The sequence below is a fragment of the Leptodactylus fuscus genome, chromosome 2 (genome assembly GCF_031893055.1).
Source record: "Leptodactylus fuscus isolate aLepFus1 chromosome 2, aLepFus1.hap2, whole genome shotgun sequence".
NCBI classification, from domain to species: domain Eukaryota; kingdom Metazoa; phylum Chordata; class Amphibia; order Anura; family Leptodactylidae; genus Leptodactylus; species Leptodactylus fuscus.
The window spans coordinates 274,460,533-274,483,282 of record NC_134266.1 but is presented as its reverse complement, the minus strand read 5'-3'; the positions used below and the strand labels follow the sequence as shown (position 1 = coordinate 274,483,282).

The 22,750-nt window shown below is 45.5% G+C and overlaps 2 protein-coding genes across 2 annotated transcripts; both read left to right on the top strand.

Moving 5' to 3' along the window:
* The first annotated feature begins 10,007 nt into the window (after positions 1–10,007).
* LOC142194155 (odorant receptor 131-2-like) lies at positions 10,008–10,931 on the top strand. Its single transcript, XM_075263171.1, has one exon. The coding sequence runs from the start codon at positions 10,008–10,010 to the stop codon at positions 10,929–10,931; it is 924 nt and encodes a 307-aa protein (XP_075119272.1).
* A 1,531-nt stretch (positions 10,932–12,462) lies between these two features.
* LOC142194154 (odorant receptor 131-2-like) lies at positions 12,463–20,500 on the top strand. The gene is made up of 2 exons (XM_075263169.1): positions 12,463–12,502; positions 19,539–20,500. The coding sequence occupies exons 1-2, from the start codon at positions 12,463–12,465 to the stop codon at positions 20,498–20,500; spliced, it is 1,002 nt and encodes a 333-aa protein (XP_075119270.1).
* The last annotated feature ends 2,250 nt before the right edge of the window (positions 20,501–22,750 follow it).

Genomic DNA, 22,750 nt, shown 5'->3' with positions numbered 1-22,750 from the left:
GCTCAGGCGTCGGGTCGGGCAGAGCCAACCGCGCATGCGCAGTCGGCTCTGCCTAGGCCCCGATGCCTAGGCAGAGTGAATTCCAGCCGGAAGACGCCGCGGGGGCGCTGCGCCGGGAGAAGACTTCAAGGGGGATCCAGCCCGACCATCATTCGTGGATTTGGTAAGTATAATTTTATCGAATGTTGCCTACCCCTGAAACGAGCATTTCCCCCCATAGACTATAATGGGGTTCGAAATCCATTCGAACAGCCGAACAGTGCGCGGCTGTTCGAATCGGATTTCGAACCTTGGACATTTTAGTGTTCGCTCATCTCTATTCCTTATGTGACCACTGAGGCCTAAGACAAGGAAGAAAAACTACCCTGAATTTGGTGGACGCTAGCTTAATCTGTAGACTGAAGAAAAATGTTCCGAATTTTCTCTAATAATAATAATAATAATAATAATAATAATAATACATTTTATTTATATAGCGCCAACATATTCCGCAGCACTGTACAATTTATAGGGTTCAGATACAGACATACATAACAAAGAACGTCATTTCACACAATGGGACTGAGGGCCCTGCTCAAAAGAGCTTACAATCTATGAGGTAGAGGGGGTGACACAAGAGGTAGCAGGGGCGGTATTGCTTATACAGTGTTCAGACAATTTTGTAATAGAGGTTACAGTCATTACACATACAAAACTTTGTGAGCCGTCACTAGTCGTGTCCTTTAACATGTGGATAGAGCTTGGACAACTATGTTAAGCTGAAAAGGCATCAAGAACGGAAGGGTTAGCATTAGGAATTGTGATAGGCTTGTCTGAAAAGATGCGTCTTTAGTTTGCGTTTGAAACTGTAGAAGTTGGGAGTTAATCTTATTGTCCGGGGTAGAGCATTCCAGAGAAGTGGTGCAGCTCGGGAGAAGTCTTGTATACGAGCGTGGGAGGTTCTGATAATAGAGGATGTAAGTGTTAGATCATTGAGTGAGCGGAGAACACGGGTTGGGCGGTAGACAGAGATGAGGGAGGAAATGTAGGGAGGTGCGGCATTATGGAGAGCCTTGTGGATGAGGGTGATAAGTATATATTTTATTCTATAATGAATAGGGAGCCAATGTAGTGACCGGCACAGACCAGAGGCATCGCTGTAGCGTCTAGCCTGGTAGATGAGCCTGGCCGCTGCATTCAGAATAGATTGTAGAGGGGAGAGTTTAGTGAGGGGAAGACCGATTAGTAAGGAGTTACAGTAGTCAAGGCGAGAATGAATCAGAGAGACAATAAGTGTCTTTAGTGTATCTCTGGTAAGGAAAGGGTGTATTCTGGAGATGTTTTTGAGGTGGAGGTGACATGAACGTGCGAGTGATTCAATATGAGGGGTGAAGGAAAGGTCTGCGTCAAATATGACCCTGAGGCAGCGGGCATGCTGCCTAGGAGTTATAGTAAGGCCTGAGACTGCAATGGATATATCAGGGACAGATCTGTTAGATGGTGGAAACAGTAGTAGTTCAGTCTTAGAGAGATTTAGTTTCAGATAGAGCGAGGACATGATATTAGAGACAGCAGAGAGACAGTCACTGGTGTTCTGTATGAGTGCAGGGGTGATGTCACGGGAAGATGTGTATAATTGGGTGTCATCAGCATAAAGATGGTACCTGAAGCCAAATCTGGCGATGGTTTGTCCAATGGGGGCTGTGTAGAGAGAAAAGAGCAGGGGGCCTAGGACCGAGCCCTGAGGAACCCCAACAGCAAGGGAAAGAGGGGAGGAAACAGAGCCCGCAAATGATACACTGAAAGTGCGGTCTGAGAGATAAGAGGAGAACCAGGAGAGTGCAGTGTCATTGAGGCCGACTGAGTGGAGCATAGTGAGGAGAAGTTGATGGTCAACAGTGTCAAAAGCTGCAGAGGGGTCCAGAAGAATAAGAAGAGAGAAGTCACCATTGGATTTAGCCTTTAGGAGATCATTAGAGACTTTTGTGAGAGCTGTTTCAGTAGAGTGCAGAGCGCGGAAATCAGATTGTAAGGGGTCAAGCAGAGAGTTAGCAGAGAGATAGCGGATTAACCGAGAATAAACCAGGCGTTCCAAAAGTTTAGAGATGAAGGGGAGGTTAGAGACGGGTCGATAGTTAGCAGCACAGGATGGGTCCAGGGAGGGTTTTTTCAGTAGCGGGGTTATAACAGCATGCTTGAAGGAGGATGGGAAGATTCCAGAAGAGAGAGAGAGGTTAAATATTTTAGTAAGGTAAGTAGTGACAGCAGGGGACAGAGATTGGAGAAGGTGTGAGGGGAAGGGGTCACTACTGCAGGTTGTGGGGCGAGATGAAGAAAGTAGCTGGGAGACTTCCTCTTCTGTAACAGGTTCAAAAGATGAGAATGGACAGTCTGAGGTGCGGCTGGTGAGGGGATCAGTACTATCGTAGGTGTGGGAGTCAATGCCACCTGAGGCTTGGGCAGTAATTTCCTGACGGATCTTATCAATTTTATCATGGAAATACATGGCCAGGTCATCAGCACTAAGGTCTGTGAATGGCGTCTGTACCTTGGGTGTGAGTAAGGAGTGAAAGGTTTCAAAAAGCCTTTTAGGGTTGCTGGAGAGAGAACAGATGAGGGCGGTGAAATAGTCTTGTTTGGCGAGGTAAAGGGCAGAGCTATATGTTTTAAGCATAAACTTGAAGTGGAGGAAATCTGCAGGTGAGCGTGATTTTCTCCAGAGACGTTCGGCACACCTAGAGCATCGCTGGAGAAATTGTGTCTGTGGCGTGTGCCACAAAAACAAAAAATGCCAGATTTTACTGTACCGACTTGACACAGGTATTACTATAGTTTATATAACTTCACAATTTTTGGGAGTTCGGCAAGGAAAAGAGTGGCAACGTTAGCAAGCAGTGTATCGACCGGCATATCATTCCCTGTATGTCAGAAGACTGGTGTACAGGGATGATATTGAGGAGCGAATTTGGTGCAGACCTTCCTGGTGAAGGCCAAGAATACAACTCAGTGCTAAGTAGTGCTAAGGGTGTCCAGAAATGCAGTGGTAATGCATGGGTAGCATTAAAGATGAGTTACCTTAATGCCTCCATATAATGCCAAAATAACGCCCCCTTAGTGTCCCCACACACAGTATAATATACCTAGTAGTGTGCCCCACACAGTATATGGCCCCACTTCAAGCCCTCATACAGGATAATGCCCCTCTCATCCCCCCTTAGGAGTGAGTGGTGAGTATTGATTCATTACTCACAGCTCTGCAGGCATCGGAACAAATTATAGGAGAGTCTGGAACACAGAACTGCTCACAGGGCTAGAAAATTACTGAGACTATGCCCAGGACATATATTCACTGGGACCTACACTGAAATCTAGGGACAGCCTAGCAAATCCTACCCAGTTATCAAATATGCAATAGGGACAGTTCTTATATCATGAGAAAGAAGCTTGTAGGATCCATGTGGTTATGATGAAGTAGCTCCGACAGCAACGACCCTGCCTAACATAGTGCCACTAGCACCATCTCTGATCTGTACAATGGCCGTCTCCATCTGTAGTGTGCATACAACAGATATAAGTATACAGCTCTGGAGGTTGTTTATGGGGGTAACCTGCATATAAAAGTATCAGTATATAGCACTGGAGGTTGTATATGGGGGGGGGGGGTAACCTCATACCCACTGTATCACTGTCCCATGGTCCTGGTCGGCGAGATGTATATCCTGGATTCAACTCATCTGTGTCCAGAGAGGATGGATATAAGTTGAATACAATGGTGATACAGGAGTCGTTCATGGACACTGTTCCCTCTCTATTCTCTGGCCCCAGGAGCTGTAGACGTGATATGATGATGTCACTCACATCACGCCTGAAGCTCCTTGAACACTCCAGGAGAAGAGACTGAGGAGAGGTGAATATTGTGGAAGGGGGGTAGATTTGACTGGAGAGAGATAAATGAGGATATTTAACTGGGGGCAGATGTAGGGGGGCAAATAAAGGGGGACAATTAAGCTGGTAGCAGATAAACGGGGACATTGCATACCTGTGCATACCTGCCGGCCGCAAGAAAATGGATGCTTACAATACTGTGCATACGGCCATTTTCTTGTGGCCGGTGGGCATGCGCAGTCGGCTTTGCACTAGGCTGGAGACCTAGAAATTTGAAGCCAACCCCCAGAAGACCCTTTCCTGAAGAAGTTAGAGGGGGCGCTGGAGAGTTCTCTCGCAACATTGGGGATGCCCCCAGTGCTGTTTGAGTGCTGGGGCCCGCCCCTGGTGCTGCGAGAGAAACCATATGCATACCAGCGAAAACTGTGATTTCTAGGGAATGGCAGCGTGGAGAAAACAACATAAGGTAGGAGATGAACAGCCTTTCTTAAGGCTATTCTTACATGATAGGCAGAAAAAATTGAGTTTAAATGATAGGATCCCTTTAAGGACACAGGATAGGGGATAAGTGTCATATTGCTGAGAGTCCCCAGTGATCAGGAGTACACATGTGCGCTAGCGCTCTATATACTTATAGTCCCCTGTTCTCCTGATCACTGCGAGGTCTGACAGCCCGGTCCTGCTATGGATGACAGATAAGTGTCCTTAACAGCACCACTCATGTATCAGCCACATTTCCTTGCCTGACCATGCCTCATATGATTTCAGAAACCACTATTACCCACAATCCTCCTGCTCCATTATTATATACCTTCACATACCTCACAGCCATCCCGGATTCAGCAGGCCAGTCCCGGATTCCAGCTCCTGTCCCAGTCCCCACTCCACCATTCGAGCCCCTGTCTCAGCGTCCGATGTCTTGAGTTGGATCTATGTAGTGACATCACTTATCACATGTGGTGACATCACGTCAGGAGATAAGATAAGATAAGATAATCCTTTAATAGTCCCACAATGGGGAAATTTCAGTGATACAGTTTCATAGATGGTACAGTAGTATATAACAGGAGAGCAACACATACAAGCTCATGGCAGAGAAATCCTAGGAATCATAGCAACTAAAAAGAAAGAAACACAGACACACTGCAGGATCATTTAGTTCTCTGTGCGGAGTGATGTTAATACATTCCTACCGTGGTTGGAGGACACGAGGAGGGGTGTCACAGCATATAGGTATAACAGGCAGAAATGTTTTTTTGCAGAGTTGGGGACATATGCAGCTATCATGATAACATGTGGCAGTTCCTTTGGTAGGTGGTGAGATCTCCTGCTCACAGCTGATAGTTCGGTATCTTGTATCAGCGCTATTGTCCATTAACCACAATAAATGCCCCAAATGTCCTTCATCACTAGCCCTCCTCCTCCTTTCTTCTTACCACTGTGTTCTACTGCCCAAAGAAGTCTGAAGTCATCCAGGTAGACAGAGTGCTGCTCTCTTGCCAAGCTTCCATAACTCATGGGGTAGGTGGGTGATGGTTCCCAGGCTGTAGCATCGTCCCACATCAGCAATAGACTCCAAAAATCATCTCCTTGAGAGAAGAAGTCCACACTTCCATGTAGGTTTCTCCTCCAGCTTTCTCTGCCGCATGGTGGCCATGCTGTCCTTAGCTCCTGGGGGATGGTAAGAGGCACATGTGCACACAGGAAACTCCAGGTGATCAGGTCTGGAGTCTTGTCCATGCTTTAACAATAGAAACAAAAGGGAAAAAAAATAATCCACAGGATCTTCCATTCGATTTATAGCTGCTAAGTCATAGTGCTAGTTTGCTTGGTTAGAGGATTTTTGAAGAAAGAGTGAAAAGGAAAGATAAAGGTTGCTCTCAGCTTGGAGCTCTGTATCGAGGCAGCCACTCAATGCGGCGCCATCTTGGGAAAAAGATGAGACAGCAGGGAACCGGGAGAGGGGAGATTACGGTTTTTCTTTTCATTTGATCCACTAAACTGGGAGAAGTTGGGGGGGCATTATACTGTGGGGTCAACTGGAGAAGAACTTTATATTGTGGGGGCAGATGGATGGGGACTTTATAATATGAAGGGAACTGTGAACTGTAGGGGGGCGTTATTATGGGGGGCAACTGGAGGGGGACATTATAATATGAGGGTGACTGAAGAAGGGCATTATTATGTAGATGCAGCTGGAGGTGGACATTATAATGTGGGGCATACCGTGTCATGGCCACTGTAGGGGCATTATACTTTGTGGGGGCAAAAAAAGAGAACTAGAGGGGAATGGGAGGGGCCAAATTCACCAAGGCGCACATAGTTGGCTATTATTTTTCCAGATTTGTGCAACATGAATCCCAAGTTTGGAAAAAGCCAAAATATTGGGCAGGTTCTTACGAAACCCAGCTCATTGTGAATCAGTTTTCGGGACACTCTGTTCAGGTCTTCAGGTAAGGTGTCACCTTTTCTCTTAAAAACCTCCAATGCCAACGTATTCCATCTGCTATATGGGCAACGTCCGCCTCGGTAAAGAGACCTTCAGTGAGGAGTCCACTGTCTGTGTCCCTTATCGCCAGTGACATAGAGGGTTAGTGTCAGGTGGCAGATCGGAAAGGACAGGCCGAGGAAGGCACATTAGCCACCGTGGAGCCCATACGGAGCAGCCATATTGCCATGGACCCAGTGCTGGTGACCGGCCATTGGTACTTGTTACATATCCATAGAGTGTTGGGGCACATACTGGATAGCACAAATATACAGATATCCCCTGCCATACCTTTAGTCTTGGCCGTACATGTCCAGATTACAGATGAGCGAACCGGTTCAGATTGAATAAGATTCGACCTGAATTTTCCAAAAGTTTTAGGCTTGACCAGAACTCAAAACTTTGGAGGTTCATCACCCATGGCCACAGGGTGTAAGAGGTGGATGCCTAGGAGAGGTTACAAACATCTACACTGAACTTCAGTCATCGCCTTTCCTGGGCATTGTGGGGGCATCCAGTTTTCCATCTGTGTCCTCTGGTGGACTCTTGGGTCATGTTATATGCTTTGGAGGACAGCTGCGATAAAGTGTCCACTGTGACCATCGAGGCCCAATCATAGTTCCCTGAGGCCCGTGACATAACCCAGGAGGCCAGAAGAGGAGACTAAGGGTGCCCAGGAGAAGTGATGGAAGGAGAGTAGTTATTTATTAAGAGTTTCCACACCTTGACACCTTGATACAGCAGCTAACAACATCTGCCTGGAATTGGTATGTTCCCTCCATGTTTGTGTGGTTTCCTCCACTTCCGTTACGTTGGTTATATGTAAGTAAGATAAATATATACTTGTATATTAAGTGCACTTTTGGCTCACGCTCAACAAGTTTGGACCAAAACGAAACAAATTTTCCGAGATTTGCTCATCTCTAGTCCAGATGTGTGTCCCAGGATGACCATGTGTCAAGGAACTCATCTCTGCTACTTTACATAGAATCTTATCCAGATCTTAGATTACGCCAGAGCAGGCCGTGATATTCAGTCACCACATCTGTACATAAGGGACACCATTAAGAGCTGCAATAGACAAACACGACTATTTCACCTAATTAACCCGGTAATTACTGAGCTGTCAGACAGAATTATATGCACCACATGTATCACCCACTCCAGCGCTCCAGGTGTCCCTGAAGATCTCGGCTGGGGTAAGATATATATATCACTAACATCTCCGAAAGGGTGTGAATATTTATGCAACTAGATGAGGGGATCGCCACCAATAATGTAAAGAATAGAGAAGGAGAGATACAATATATCCTCCGAAGCCCGGGAGACAAGACCAGCGGGAACCTGACCCCAATCCATCAAGGATTCAGCTATCCAGCTCCTGCTTATATACCACCAGTATGTATTATATACCACCAGTACGTATTATATACCACCAGTCAATGCCAACGTCCTCATTGCTCCAAACGTTTCATTTGCATTTTAACAAGATTGGTGACTTCTCATAACAGAGGCAACCTATCTATTTATATCCTAGGTTCTGGTGACAGTAACCTATCTATCTGCAGGGCTGGGGTGATATGCTGGTTCTGGTGACAGTAACCTATCTATCTGCAGGGCTGGGGTGATATGCTGGTTCTGGTGACACTAACCTATCTATCTACAAGATTGGGGTGATATGCTGGGTCTGGTGACAGTAACCTATCTATCTGCAGGCTGGGGTGATATGCTGGGTCTGGTGACAGTAACCTATCTATCTGCAGGCTGGGGTGATATGCTGGTTCTGGTGACACTAACCTATCTATCTGCAGGCTGGGGTGATATGCTGGGTCTGGTGACAGTAACCTATCTATCTGCAGGCTGGGGTGATATGCTGGTTCTGGTGACAGTAACCTATCTATCTGCAGGGCTGGGGTGATATGCTGGTTCTGGTGACAGTAACCTATCTATTTGCAGGGCTGGGGTGATATACTGGTTCTGGTGACAGAAACCTATCTATCTGCAGGGCTGGGGTGATATGCTGGTTCTGGTGACAGTAACCTATCTATTTGCAGGGCTGGGGTGATATGCTGGTTTTGGTGACACTAACCTATCCATCTATAAGATTGGGGTGATATACTGGTTCTGGTGACTCTAACCTATCTATCTGCAGGGCTGGGGTGATATGCTGGGTCTAGTAACAGTAACCTATCTATCTGCAGGGCTGGGGTGATATGCTGGTTCTGGTAACACTAACCTATCTATCTTCAAGGCTGGGGTGATATGCTAAATCTGGTGACAGTAACCTATCTATCTGCAGGGCTGGGTTGATATGCTGGTTCTGGTGACACTAACCTATCTATCTGAAAGGCTGGGTTGATATGCTGGTTCTGGTGACACTAACCTATCTATCTGCAGGGCTGGGGGGATGTTCTGGTTCTGGTGACAGTAACCTATCTATCTGCAGGGCTGGGGTGATATGCTGGTTCTGGTGACAGTAACCTATCTATCTGCAGGGCCGGGGTGATATGCTGGGTCTGGTGACAGTAACCTATCTATCTGCAGGGCTGAGGTGATATGCTGGGTCTGGTGACACTAACCTATCTATCTGCAGGGCTGAGGTGATATGCTGGTTCAGGTGACAGTAACCTATCTATCTGCAGGGCTGAGGTGATATGCTGGGTCTGGTGACAGTAACCTATCTATCTGCAGGGCTGAGGTGATATGCTGGGTCTGGTGACACTAACCTATCTATCAGCAGGACTGGGGTGATATGCTGGTTCTGGTGACAGTAACCTATCTATCTGCAGGGCTGAGGTGATATGCTGGTTCAGGTGACAGTAACCTATCTATCTGCAGGGCTGGGGTGATATACTGGGTCTGGTGACAGTAACCTATCTATCTGCATGGCTGGGGTGATATGCTGGGTCTGGTGACAGTAACCTATCTATCTGCAGGGCTGAGGTGATATGCTGGGTCTGGTGACACTAACCTATCTATCTGCAGGGCCGAGGTGATATGCTGGTTCAGGTGACAGTAACCTATCTATCTGCAGGGCTGGGGTGATATGCTGGTTCAGGTGACAGTAACCTATCTATCTGCAGGACTGGGGTGATATGCTGGGTCTGGTGACACTAACCTATCTATCAGCAGGACTGGGGTGATATGCTGGTTCAGGTGACAGTAACCTATCTATCTGCAGGGCTGAGGTGATATGCTGGGTCTGGTGACACTAACCTATCTATCTGCAGGGCTGGGGTGATATGCTGGTTCAGGTGACAGTATAACCTATCTATCTGCAGGACTGGGGTGATATACTGGTTCTGGTGACAGTAACCTATCTATCTGCAGGGCTGGGGTGATATGCTAAATCTGGTGACAGTAACCTATCTATCTGCAGGACTGAGGTGATATGCTGGTTCTGGTGACAGTAACCTATCTATCTGCAGGGCTGGGGTGATATGCTGGTTCAGGTGACAGTATAACCTATCTATCTGCAGGACTGGGGTGATATACTGGTTCTGGTGACAGTAACCTATCTATCTGCAGGGTTGGGGTAATACACATTCGGTGGTGTCCATACTGTATTTTATCATTTTTAGTTGTCTTGGTCAATGTTTGCTTCTAAGGTTCTGTGTTTTGCCTGTCTTGTAGGTCTCTCCAGCACTCTCCTGCGATGGTGATGAACTCTACAGTTCTGTACAACAATGTGACCTATGTGTCTATGTTTGCGGTTAGAATAAATGAAGTCATGAGAATAGTCTTCTCCATCTTGTCAGTTTTCTGTTTCTGCATCTCCCTCTACTTCATGATGGTTTTGCTGATGGTCTACTTCACCACGCCTTACATCCGGGACAGTTCCCGCTACATCCTCTTCATTCATATGCTCCTTAATGACATGTTGTACCTCATCTTGACGCTCTTCCTTTCCTTAGCCTTCCAGTTTAACTTTTATATCCAAGTGCCCATATGTTACTTCATTCTCACCCTGGCAATCGCCACTTTTAAGATCACCCCGTACAACTTGGCGGCCATGGCTTTCGAGCGATACATAGCCATTTGTTTTCCTCTAAGACATGCCATTTTATGTACTGCCCAACGGACCTATCTCACCATGATGTTAATGTGGGTTGTTGGTCTGCTCCCAGGTGTAGCGGACTTTGTCGTCCTCAGTCGTTCTGTTCAGAAGGATTTTTACTCCCAGAATCTCTTATGCAAACAGGAACGGGTCATTGTCCAGCCGTTGCAGAACTTTATAAGGTCCACCACCTACATTTGTAGTCTATTCCTGGTGGCTCTTGTCATACTTTTCACCTACATCAAGGTGATGTTGGTTGCTCGGAAAAGTGGTTCTGGTAGATCTTCTGCCTCCAAGGCTGGTAGAACCCTCATGCTTCACACGCTACAACTCATTTTATGTATGTTGTCATTAACCTCCTCCATTACCGAGTCATACCGTGGAGATTACATCGTCACCCTGACCATGGCCAACTTCTTGCTGCTCATGTGTTTTCCAAGACTCCTCAGCCCTCTCATCTATGGTATAAGGGATGAAGTGTTCAATAAAAGCATCAAAAAGTTGTATTCGGCAAACCTTTAAGTCTACAACTCTTTTACCCATCCACCATAGTCCATGACCACATAGATATCAACCAAGTCAACGTGTATCACATAAGAGATACAACTGTTGAGTTGTAACAGTAAATCATTGAGTTTCTTATTATTACGTGTTTGCACTATGGAATCCGTCAGTCATGTATGTGCAGAGGTGGATCCATTGCTTTTGGAGCCAAGGAAATCCTGGAAAAAAACTCCCATCTTTGACTATGTTCTCATAAAGTCAACCGGAGTTCACCAATAAGAGATGTAACCTCAGTGTCTACAAGTACCGTTTGTCATAGTTTCCACATTGGCACCCCAACAACATGGCAGCACGGCGGCTCAGTGGTTAACAACGCTGGGGTCCGGAGGTCAAATCCAGTCAAGGACAACATCTGCATGGAGATTATATGTTCCCATGTGTTTGCGTGGGTTTCCTCCCACACTCCAAAGACATACTGATATGGAGTTTAGATTGTGAGACCTCCTCGGGACAGTGACTCACAATGTCTTTAAAGCTCTGTGGAAATGTCCATGAAAATGTAGCGAACCCCGAAGAGTATTAGACACACTACAACAGAAAATTCATGCCAAAATACCCAAGAATAGCCCTACTACTCTCCTCATAAGGAGAATCCACAGTGTCCTTCTTGGGCACAGCCTCCAACGACCACTAGACAATAGACCATAGTTTCTTCTGGAGGATTCTCTGGTACTCTTGTGGGTCAGTCTGTCCATGAGTGCCAATTCCATTGCAACAATGAGTAACGGCTACGGCGTGAGAAAGAGAGGCTGTTGGTCAGCGATGACGGGTCTCTATGTCCTTTTAGAGTCCTATTTCTGCTTAGTAATAATTGAGTGCTGTTGTGTATCAAGCTGGAGGAGGGCCAGTGCAGCCACTGTGTTATGTATATATGGATTTTGGAATGTTTTATGTGTTTTCCCCTGTATTGTAGAATTTTGCAACTTCCCATATGGTTTATGTTCCCCTTATGATACTCTACTACTGTGTTCTGGCTACCCCTTTGTATTAGAGGACTTGGTACTATACTACAGGGACCTTTAATTGAGTGATGAGTGTGCTAGAAGCCAAAAGATACCTGCTGTGAGTTCTCTGCAGCCCCTGAGGGAGGAGAAGTGACCAACTGCCCATCAGCAACCAACTACAGCCCTGATACAGGGAAGAGATTGCTGTCAGCCCTACAGAGGAGTAAAGAGTGCCAATTTGGAAGAAGTCGCAGTTTACAGAACCACCAGCCTGGACCCTTTTATCTCCATATAATTCAGCCCTCATAGCCATAGTGGGTGAGGCAGAGGCTTTAAATATTTGGAGTGGAGAAAGCCACCCATTTTATACTGAGTACCTCTCATCCCAAGTCTGGGAATAGCCATCACAGTGTAAGTCCTAACTACAACTCCTATCAGGAAAGTGAATAAGTTATTGGATACCACAGTAAAGTTCATTTTGGTTGCACCACTGCCTCCTGAGTCGTTCCTGCATTTACTATCAGCGACTTTTTGAACACCACCACATGGCTCAGGGTAAGAGAGGAAAACCACCACCACCATCAGGTACCTCCTTGGACAGTGTTACAGTCTAGGACGTGGGCTGGAGCAGTTCGAGTGTCTCTGGCCTATCTGCGACATCACCACCACATCTACTACCCCATACTCAGGCTCCTTCCATTGGGTTGTGGCAGCGCACTGTGATATGCCCCCTTTAGCAAAGTAACTTGTAGGCTCCAAAATATTTAATAGGACCCCCAACTGCTATGGACCACTGATAATACTGATCTTATGTGACTAAGAAACCTTTTAGCACCCTTAGGCAACTGATATTGGGGGCAACTTCTACTTCTGTACCCCCTATAGCTAAGACCCTGTTCCTAGCATGCCGATACCTAAGATTAAGGGCCTAGCTATGGGGTATGCAGCTATAGAAGTCACTACTGGGCCTTGGAGGTCATCCGGACACATAAAATATCTCACTATTCTAAATGGGACAAGGAACGTAGGGGCCACACCTGGGTGTAATGGTGTCACCTATATCTGCAAGAGGCTCAGAATTGTGTATCTTTAGTAGCAGTGACCTACACGATAATACATATCACTACCCCATCGGACAAGACAGGAGAAGTAATACAGTTGTGTCCCACTGGGAATACTGCAAAAAGTGTGTACACAGATTTTCCTGCAGAATGTGTTATTGTATAGGGTATCTGTGCCTTTAACAGGGTGAGCCATTTGGAGCTGGGGCTGAATTGATATCAGGCCCCTGACTGAGGAGTCCTTGGTGGAGGGGAGAGCCAGAGGGTTAGGAAGACGAGGTAGATGGGAGATGGGAGATGGTATTTCTCCTTTATTCAGGGTGCAAGATACAAATGTGAGGGTGAAGTTCTATGAACCTCATAGCCACGACGCTACCTGTAGCCTCTGGTCACACAAGGCAACTCATTATTGGCTTCTCGTATCCAGGGCATTGCAGACATTTTGTAGTTTTGATCGGTATAGCACCCTGTAAGACTCTATACACACGACCATGGCTAGCACACTGACCCATTCCTCTTTAGGACCCCTTGCACACACCCGTGTATTATCACAGGTCCATGTACGCAGAAGTGAGTCCTCTCTGTTTTGTGACCTGCTTCACTAGATGAAGTGAATGGTTCTGAGGAGGCATAGGCAGCACAGAGGTATCATCCATGCCATTGTACCACAGACCGGGCACATGCACACACGAAGGAAGACTGTCCCAGCAAGAAACACAGCCATCGGGAAGTACCATGTATTAGCACAGCCTCACCCCAGTGGATGCTCTCTAAGGCAGAGTTCACATGGAGGAAAGTGGAGCGCAATCTGGCACGTATACACGTGCCGGCAGATGATGCGCTCAAAATGCTCCCATTCATTTCAATGGGAGTTCGGATCGTATATGCCACGTTATTTTGCGCCCGTGATTTTGCGGCCTCAAAATCACGGGCGCAAAATAATGCAGCGTAAACGATACGAACTCCATTGAAATGAATGGGAGCATTTTGAGCGCGTCATCTGCCGGCACATGTATACGTGCCAGATTGCGCTCCACTTTCCTCTGTGTGAACTCTGCCTAAGACGTGTACCTCCAGTTTCTGGAAGGTGTTTGGTTATATACTGTAAAACTGTGCACTTCTACATTTGCAACCCTGTCTCCTGATTCTCATGCCAGCACCTACCATCCAGGGCACGCCAACCACCATCAGGTTCGATGAGACTTACTAATATTAGGATGTTCCACAAGGAAACATTACTACCACCATCTGACAATCTGCAGGTCCCCTAACACTGTTAAAGAGAAAAATGTAGGTGTCCCTCAGGTAATACCATGTATCCGCTCAACCCCAGCCCTAGTGGATGCTCTTTAACCTCAGTACCGGGCCAATTTCTGGTCCAGGACCAGACTTTCCAGGTTTTTCATTTTTAACATTTGGGTTATTCTACTCATTTCTTTGTCTTTTTTCAGTAACACATATGGCTTTACCCATCCTTCCCTGACTACCAGGTCAGAGGAGAGCTGCATCATGGTGACGCCTGTGCAGCATCCCAGAGTGCTACTGCTTCAAGTGTTTGTCTATAGTGCCTCTGGGTTATGTTGGTATGTCCCGTCCTTCATGTTATGTGTCACTGTTTGCATTTGTTATTTCCCCTTTCACTGTTCAAACCCTTGCCTTGGTTCAGCCCTGGCCTTTCACAGGCCACTGGGCAAGGTTGTAGGAGATCTTTCTCCCCGGTGATCCTTGGACCAGAGTTCATTTAGTTCCAGGTTAGACCTTGTTCAATACACAGTGCAGAGTCTTCCTACACACCAACTGCTCTGGGCCAACGGTCAGCCATTACAGCCTCACGGAGGACCACTTTCTGCCCCAGGCTCATCCAGACAGCTCTGAGTCAAGGGTAAAGTTTGTCTGGACATTTGCCAGCCATGCCAGGAGAACAACAGAGGACTCCGTCAGGAGGAACTTATTCGGGGCTAGTCTCCAGGTAACCAGATACCTGTCAGAACTCCATGTTCCAGTACTAGCCCCAACATCCTAAATTGGAGGAGGAGTACTTGTGGACTTATTTGCAGAACCTGTAACATCTCTGGGCAACCTCCTAAAGCCAAGGCAGGGGGATTGTACAGTGGACTACTACCCCCATCTACCAGCTGTTGTTGTGCTCATCCCAGTTCAGTTAATAAACAGTTTCTTGGTTTCATGGCACCATCTGGATTCCTGAATTGTGCCTGCATCACCATCAGGGCCCTTCTGAACACCATCACACCGGCTCAGAGAGGAGAGGTCCTTTCTCCAACTAGAAGTGCCCCAGGGGAACTACTACTACCACCACCATCCGGTAGAGCTGCAGGACCCCCTTTGACTGTGTCCGACCCTGGAGTGGGATTGGGGTGTATGTGCAGTGTGCTCGGCCTAGCAGGTGACACTCTATCTGCCACTACAACTCCCATCCTCTGGTCTAATCCACTGGACTGCGGCACCCATAGCAGTGTATACAGTGATCGGGAAGGTAATAAACGATCCCTGCCTTCTCTAGGGGAGCTTTAAATGTAGTTACAGTTATTTTATCTGGCATGTTGCCTTTGTCTGGCAGGTCATTACAATTACGGTGATACCAGACTTATATTGGTTTTATTACATTTTATCACTTTTACAAATAAAACATTACTTTTTGAAAAAGAACAATTTTCTCCGTATTCTGACACCTAATAGTTTGTACTGTTTAGTTGACAAAGATCTGTCAGGGCTCTTTATTTGTGGGCAAGTTGCAGGCAAACCCTTTGACCCCACAATCTTATTGCGGGGGATCTATGGGGTGACAGAGTGGGCAAATTTGCCCCAGAACGCAACAAGAGAACCTAAAAAATCTCCCACTTTCTTGTAAAAAGACTCCCTGAGATCGACTGCTAGACATGTCTGTACCACAATGACTGCGGAGACATTATCTAGCCACTATCCCATGTAGGGCTTACAATCTAAATTTTCGATCAGTATGTCTTTGGAGGCAGATGTGTACTGAAAGGTGCAAGATGGCGAGGAAAAGGTAGATTACATTAAGCTGCAGGGATAGTGAAAAGGAGAGGTAGAAATTGGCCCTCCACACAGTATAATGCCTCCTAAGTGGCCCAAACACAGTGTAATGCCCCCTAAGCAGCTCACACATAGTACAATGCCTACTCAGTGGTGCACCCACTGTATAATGCCCAGTCAGTGGCCCAATACAGTATAAAGCTCTCTCAGTACACAGTATAATGTCCCATAGTGGCCCCTCCACAAATTATAATGTCCCATAGTGACCCATCCAAACAGTACAATGTCCCATAGTGGCCCCTGCACACAGAATACTGTTACATAGGCGCCTCCACATAGTGCAAAGTCAGCTATCAGACACCTTCATCAAGTATAATCACCCATAGTGGCCCTTGAACACAGTATAATATCCCATAGAGGCCTCTCCTCACAGTATTAGGCCCCATAGTGGCTACTCCACACAATATAGTGTCCCAGAGTGCCCCCCTAAGTACCATCGTAGCAGCCCTAGCAACTGGACCCATCAGTTAATGGGCCCTATTTACTTACCGTTTCCCACTCCTGCTCAAGGCATCCTCCGCTTCCCCTTCTTCCTCCGTTTCAGACCACAGAGTATAATGATCGGAGGCCCAGTGAAGAGGCCCCATGCTTTCTTGGACCTCTTTAGATCAGGCCGGTGTTACAACGCATAATGACGCATTATTCATTACACATTCTACCTCCGATCATTATACTCTGGGGTCTGAAAACTATAATACTAATTTATAAGTGGTGTACCCAAAAAATTCCAAATCTGTTGGGATCATAATGGGACATAATTCTCTGTGGATGCTTCAATGGTCCATTATACAATGTGCAGGGGCCACTATGGGACTTTATACTGTGTGGAGGGGCCACTATAGGACATTATACTGTATGGAGACCACCTTGAGACATAATAGTGTGTGTAAATCGGGTGTTATACTGTGTGAGGGCCAGGAAGGGGAATCCTATGCTGTGGAAGTATGGCCAAGTCTTTGCTAGCCATGCCCCTACCTATACGGTATATGGCAAGTCCAACCCTGGTGGTGAGTTTAAGTATCTTCACTAGAGCACTGCAACACCACTGCGATGGAGATATCTAGAGAACATCTGTCTGTTACAATCTGTGACCTGAGGACCATTAGAGAGTGTATGGCCATACCTTCTTCGCCATGTGGACTAATTGAGCTATTTTGCAAATGTCTTGGTACCCGAGACTATTGTGTGCAATTTTCCCTGGCATCTAATCACTCGGTGGCACCACCTAATCTTTGTAGTTTACATTTCTGTAGGGGCAGAATAACCCTGAGTTAGGTTACCACCCTGCAGCCCTGTTTCATAAGAACATTAGTTCAACTGATAGTCAGATTCATGCTTATAATATACTAATATTTGAAAAATATGACAACCAATTGCAAATGGCCGAGCTCTCATCATGCCCACAACAGAGCAATATGACATTGGTTTCTTGACTCACAACATTGTGCAACCATTGGTCTACTGTTGGTGGGACAGATTTTCACCATTCTTACAAGGCACCCATCTAGTACTGGTGGGCCACATTTCCACTATCCTTCCAAAGCATCCCTCTACTAGTGATGGACCATATTTCCACTATCCTGAGAAATCCCTCTACTACTGGTGGCCATATTTCCACTATCCTTCTGAAGCATCCCTCTACTAGTGATGGATCAGACTTCCACTATCCTTCCGAAGCATCCCTCTACTAATGATGAGCCAAATTTTCACTATCCTTCCAAAGCATCCCTCTACTACTGGTGGCCATATTTCCACTATCCTTCCGAAGCATCCCTATACTAGTGATGGGCCAGACTTCCACTATCCTTCTTGTAAGCTCTCATCGTGCCCATAAGAGATCAATATGACATTGGTTTCTTGACCCACAACAATGTGCAACCATTGGCCTACTACTGGTGGGCCATATTTCCACCATTCTCCCGAGGCATCCCTCTACTCCTGATGGGCCAGACTTCCTCTATCCATCCGAAGCATCCCTCTACTACTGGTGGGCCATATTTCCACTATCCTTCTGAGACATCTCTCTACTACTGCTGGGCTAGACTTCCACCATCCTTCCCTGACATCCCTCTACTGCTGGGGGGCCAGATTTCCACCATCCTTCAAAGGCATCCTGCTAAAAAAAATATATGTTTTAATTTCACATGGTCTGAGATTGAATAATCTACATATTTCCAGGATTTTCTATGTCTACTCTAATTATTTTTATTCTTATTACTTTCTTGGATTGACCTTGTGTCCTCGGAGATGGCCTACAAATCATCCAAAACCCTCATTAATATCATCTTGTCATCCTGATGTTCATGAAACTAATTAACTAAGTTAACAGCCCTGCCCCCTGGGACACCTGGTGATGATATATAGGAACCGAGCTCAGGGAGGTTTTGCCGTATATTCTGATGCTCCCAGTATTAATGATACCGCTCAGCATGGACAGGACGGAGAAGATGCACAACTGAATAAGCGAAACAGTCAAAAACTTGAAAACAGCCATAACTGTGTGTGGTAAGTGATAGCAAATAGTGTCAACACCCAAATGTAGCAGAGTGGAATGTATTCATTGTAATGGATACAGTGGATACAGCTCATAGTTATCTTATGATATAGGATGTGGCCAGGTTTACCAAGGTGGGGACATGAATTTGTTACTAGCCATAATATCGCTTCAAAAACATCAGCCAAAAGACATTCTAGAGGTGTAACATAAAGATCCAATGAAAAAAAAAAAAACTTCAACAGGGTCACCACCTACCATGTGTTAGTTATGGAGGGAACTCTCTTCTACTTTCAGTGTGCAGTGTATGGGATATCGTCACTCCATAAACCCTGTCTGAAGCCTCTCACCTCTGCCAGGTCAGTCCTCTCTGCGCCAAGCTGACGAGATGCAATAACATCGAAACAGCTGTCCTTGGCTGAGAGACTACCTAGTAAAATCCCAACATCATTGCAAACAAAGGCCTCTGAGAAGGTCGGCATGATGTTAAAGGGAGCGCCCTCTATTGGATTGCTTGACTGAGGCTCTGTCTTCCTAATTACATCATGGAAGTCAGATTTGCATATTCTTCCCATGTTCCAGTGTATGGGAGACATTCCAGCAGCTAGTTTCCTGACACCAGCTATGGGACAACTGAGAATTAGAGAGAGAGCTTGCAGAAGGGAACAGCCCAAAGTGATTGCAACTCACATAAAGGACCAAAATAGTGTTACTGCTCATCTACACATACTGAGGATATGTGGTGGATTTTGTATCCATCCAGTAGAGCATCCGAGTATATTCATGGTGGGCAGATTTAGAGGCTAAAGAGGTGAATCTCCAAAACCAATGCTATGCTCTGAAGAAAATCTCCAGTGGTTGGAGATATGTGATGGATTTTGTATCCAGTCAAACTGGATTATGTCAAGTCATGGACAAGTCCTAAGATCTCTGAGATTAGTAAAAATGTTTTTGGATGTTTTTGACTCATACTTTATCTATTTTCTTCTAGTGTTGAAAGTTCATCTTCTTATGGTTCCTCCAGGCTCCTCAGTAATGAATATAACTAGTATTGATCTATATGTGACGCAGTTGGCCTTCCAATACACTAAGGCCTATGAGATTCTGTTAGTCATATTTTTTATCCTAACATTCTTATTCTTCTTCTTCTTCATCTACTTCATCGTTGTCCTGCTGATTGTCTTCTTCACCACTCCTCATGTCCAGGAGAACACTCGATATATCCTCTTTGCCCACATGCTCATCAATGATACCTTGTATCTTATCATGGGACTTGTCCTCTCCGTGTTCTATACCTATGTTAGATCTGTTCCGATGCCCATCTGCTATGTCATGGTCACTCTAGCGACTATTACCTTCAAGGTGACTCCCTATAACCTTGCGGCCATGGCTTTGGAGCGTTACATAGCCATTTGCTTCCCATTGAGGTATGTCATGTTTTGTACAACCCAAAGAACTTACTTTGTCATTGCAGCCATGTGGTTTGTCGGACTGCTCCCTAATATTGCCGATTTTACGGTCTTGATTGTCTCAGTGGAGAAGACATTTTTCTTCGAATTCCTAGCATGCAGACAGGAGTCCCTCATAGTGCAACCTTTGCAGTCCGTCATAAGGTCATTGTCCTTCATCGGTAGTCTATTTCTTGTTGCTTTTGTTATTCTGTTCACCTACATCAAAGTTATCATCATAGCTCGAAAAACTAACTCTAAGAGTTCTTCTGCCTCGAAGGCCGGTAGGACCCTACTGCTCCATGCCATTCAATTGCTTCTGTGTCTCCTGTCATTGACGTCCTCAATCACAGAGTCCTACAATGGAGAATATGTCCTCATTTTGATGGCTTTTAACTTTTTGATATTCATGTGTTTGCCGCGGCTCCTCAGCCCTCTTATCTATGGGATTAGAGATGAAGTTTTTAGCAAATACATTAAGAAAATGTATTCTTCAAAAAAATAACAAAGTGGTCTTCACAAACTTTGCAAGTCAGATACGTTGAAAGTTAAGATTTTAAGGAGTTTTCGAGGACTAAAATATCAATGACCTGCCCTTAGGATCGGTAACCTCATCCTTAGATCAGTAGGGGGTTCTAGGCTTTGAGGTTCCAGGTGTCAGCCCCCAGCCAATCTGATATACCTAAGGATAGGTCAACATTTTAGTCCCGGAAGACTCCTTCAGAGACCTATCTGAAGCAGTGATTCCCAAAATGGTCCAGGTGGAGGGGTCCACGGGAGACTCAACAGGGGTCTACGTTAGATCTAATCTTCACATTTTTTGATGAGTTTTGGGAATATGGTAGAAATGTAGCAGCAGGAGGTCCACCGAAACCAGTAAAATTTTGAAAGTGGTCTACAAGAAAAAAAACGTTTGGGAACCTCTGATCTAAAGTCTTCAGACTTTAGAACATTTTTAGCTGTGCTGTGCCAAAAAGGATATTCTGTGGTCAAGACTGATGTCCTTATCTTGACTAGGCAATAAGTGGTTAAAAAATAGATTTAGTTGACCCTGGACATGGTCCATCCATTTCTTAGGCAGATACACAGACTACTGTATCTAGGTCATAGTGCCCATTCACGTTAGACTAAAGTCGATGACTATGTCAATGGTAAGAGTCGTTCATTGTGTCATCGTCGGAGAAGAAGTTGACCATTGTTGAAGTTTTTGTTAGATAGTAAGATGAAAGACCTTTATTTGTAAAGGACAATCTCAAACCTTTCCCAATCTGTCCTTTGCCTTGTGTTATTGAACATTTACAGCCAATCTGAATGACTATATAGTGTCCACCAAACGATTGTTATTCAGCCACACATCTACCTACCTCTATCTACTGTGTTGGCCACCTTGAGAACTTCAGGTAACCTTCTTGATCTTAGCTTCTTTTGAGTGTGATGGGTCAATGGGAAATTAAATTGGTTCACTTTAGGCCTGAATTTCAAGATTTAGAGTTAAATTAGTCTTTATTGGGTTTGTACCATATAGCCCTATTTCTATTAAATGGGTTTTCTATCGGGTTCGGAAAAGATTGGATCGGAGCAAATTTCACGATCGCGATCGGCTGGAAAATGATTGGAAATGGGATTTTGAAATCTCAAGATCGGCTCAACCCGAAAAGTGAATTTTCCCATAGAGAAGCATTGACTAGGGTTGAGCGACCGGATTCGGAAAAGATCGGATCCCGATCAGCGATCGAGCAAATTTCACAATCGGGATCGGCTGGAAAATGATCGGAAATCGATCCTGAAATCTCAACCCTAGTTTTCTAGTGATATCCAAATATCTATACTCACCTCCACTGATCCATTGCTGCCACTGTTTTGGCTATGCCCAGGTCTCCGCTGTTCTCTTGGTCCTTCACTCTACCAGGAATGTGTATATTATTTTATGCTTTGGGTCTTATATTTAATAAACTTTGTTGTGAAAAAAGTTATTTGTGGTTATTTTAGTCTTTTTACAGATTTTTTTTATTTCGGAATTTTTCATTTTTAGGCCAGTGCTTATACAATCTTCATACAAAAGTGTAATTTCTTAAGTCTCTTGGCCAGAGGCATGACTAGAAGGTCCTGGGCCCCAATGCAAAATCTGTAACGGGACACCCATTTACTATGTATAATACTGGTGTCTTATTATGCTGTATTAAGACCTATGGGCCCCCTCATCCTCCAGGGCCCCGTGCAGACTGCGTCCCCTGCTCTTGGCTCAATGTATCCTGAGGAATGTGACATGCATCATGACTAGAGATGAGCGAACAGTAAAATATTCGATATTCGTTATTCATTTCGAATAGCCCCTCAATATTTGACTATTCGAACGAATATCGAACCCCATTATAGTCTATGGGAGAAAATGCTTCGTTTCAGGGGATCCCACCATTCGACTCAGGAGGGTCACCAAGTCCACTATGACACCCCAGGAAATGATGCCAACACCTCTGGAATACAACTGCGACAGCAGGGGGAGCGTGTCTGGGGGCATCTAACACACCAAAGACCCTCTATTACCCCACTATCACAGCCTAACAACTACACAAAAAACATCTATCAAAGTGGGAAAACACCTGGAAATGTGGTAAGACCTTCCAAAATTCACTTTTCAGGCCCTTAACATGAGCCCTTCCAAATTAAGTTCCAGGCCCATAAGCTGAGCTCCCAGCAGAGATTGAGGCCCTTCAGATGACTTCAGCCTTTTACCTGCTGAATTTTAGGCCCTTTA

What these genes read in the sequence shown, in the direction of transcription:
- LOC142194155 (XM_075263171.1), top strand. Translation starts at nt 10,008, where the DNA reads ATGGTGATGAACTCTACAGTTCTGTACAACAATGTGACCTATGTGTCT.
- LOC142194154 (XM_075263169.1), top strand. Translation starts at nt 12,463, where the DNA reads ATGGCTCAGGGTAAGAGAGGAAAACCACCACCACCATCAG. An exon ending in AAAACCACCACCACCATCAG is followed by an intron (nt 12,503 to 19,538) that starts GTACCTCCTTGG and finishes ATTTTCTTCTAG; the next exon opens with TGTTGAAAGTTCATCTTCTT.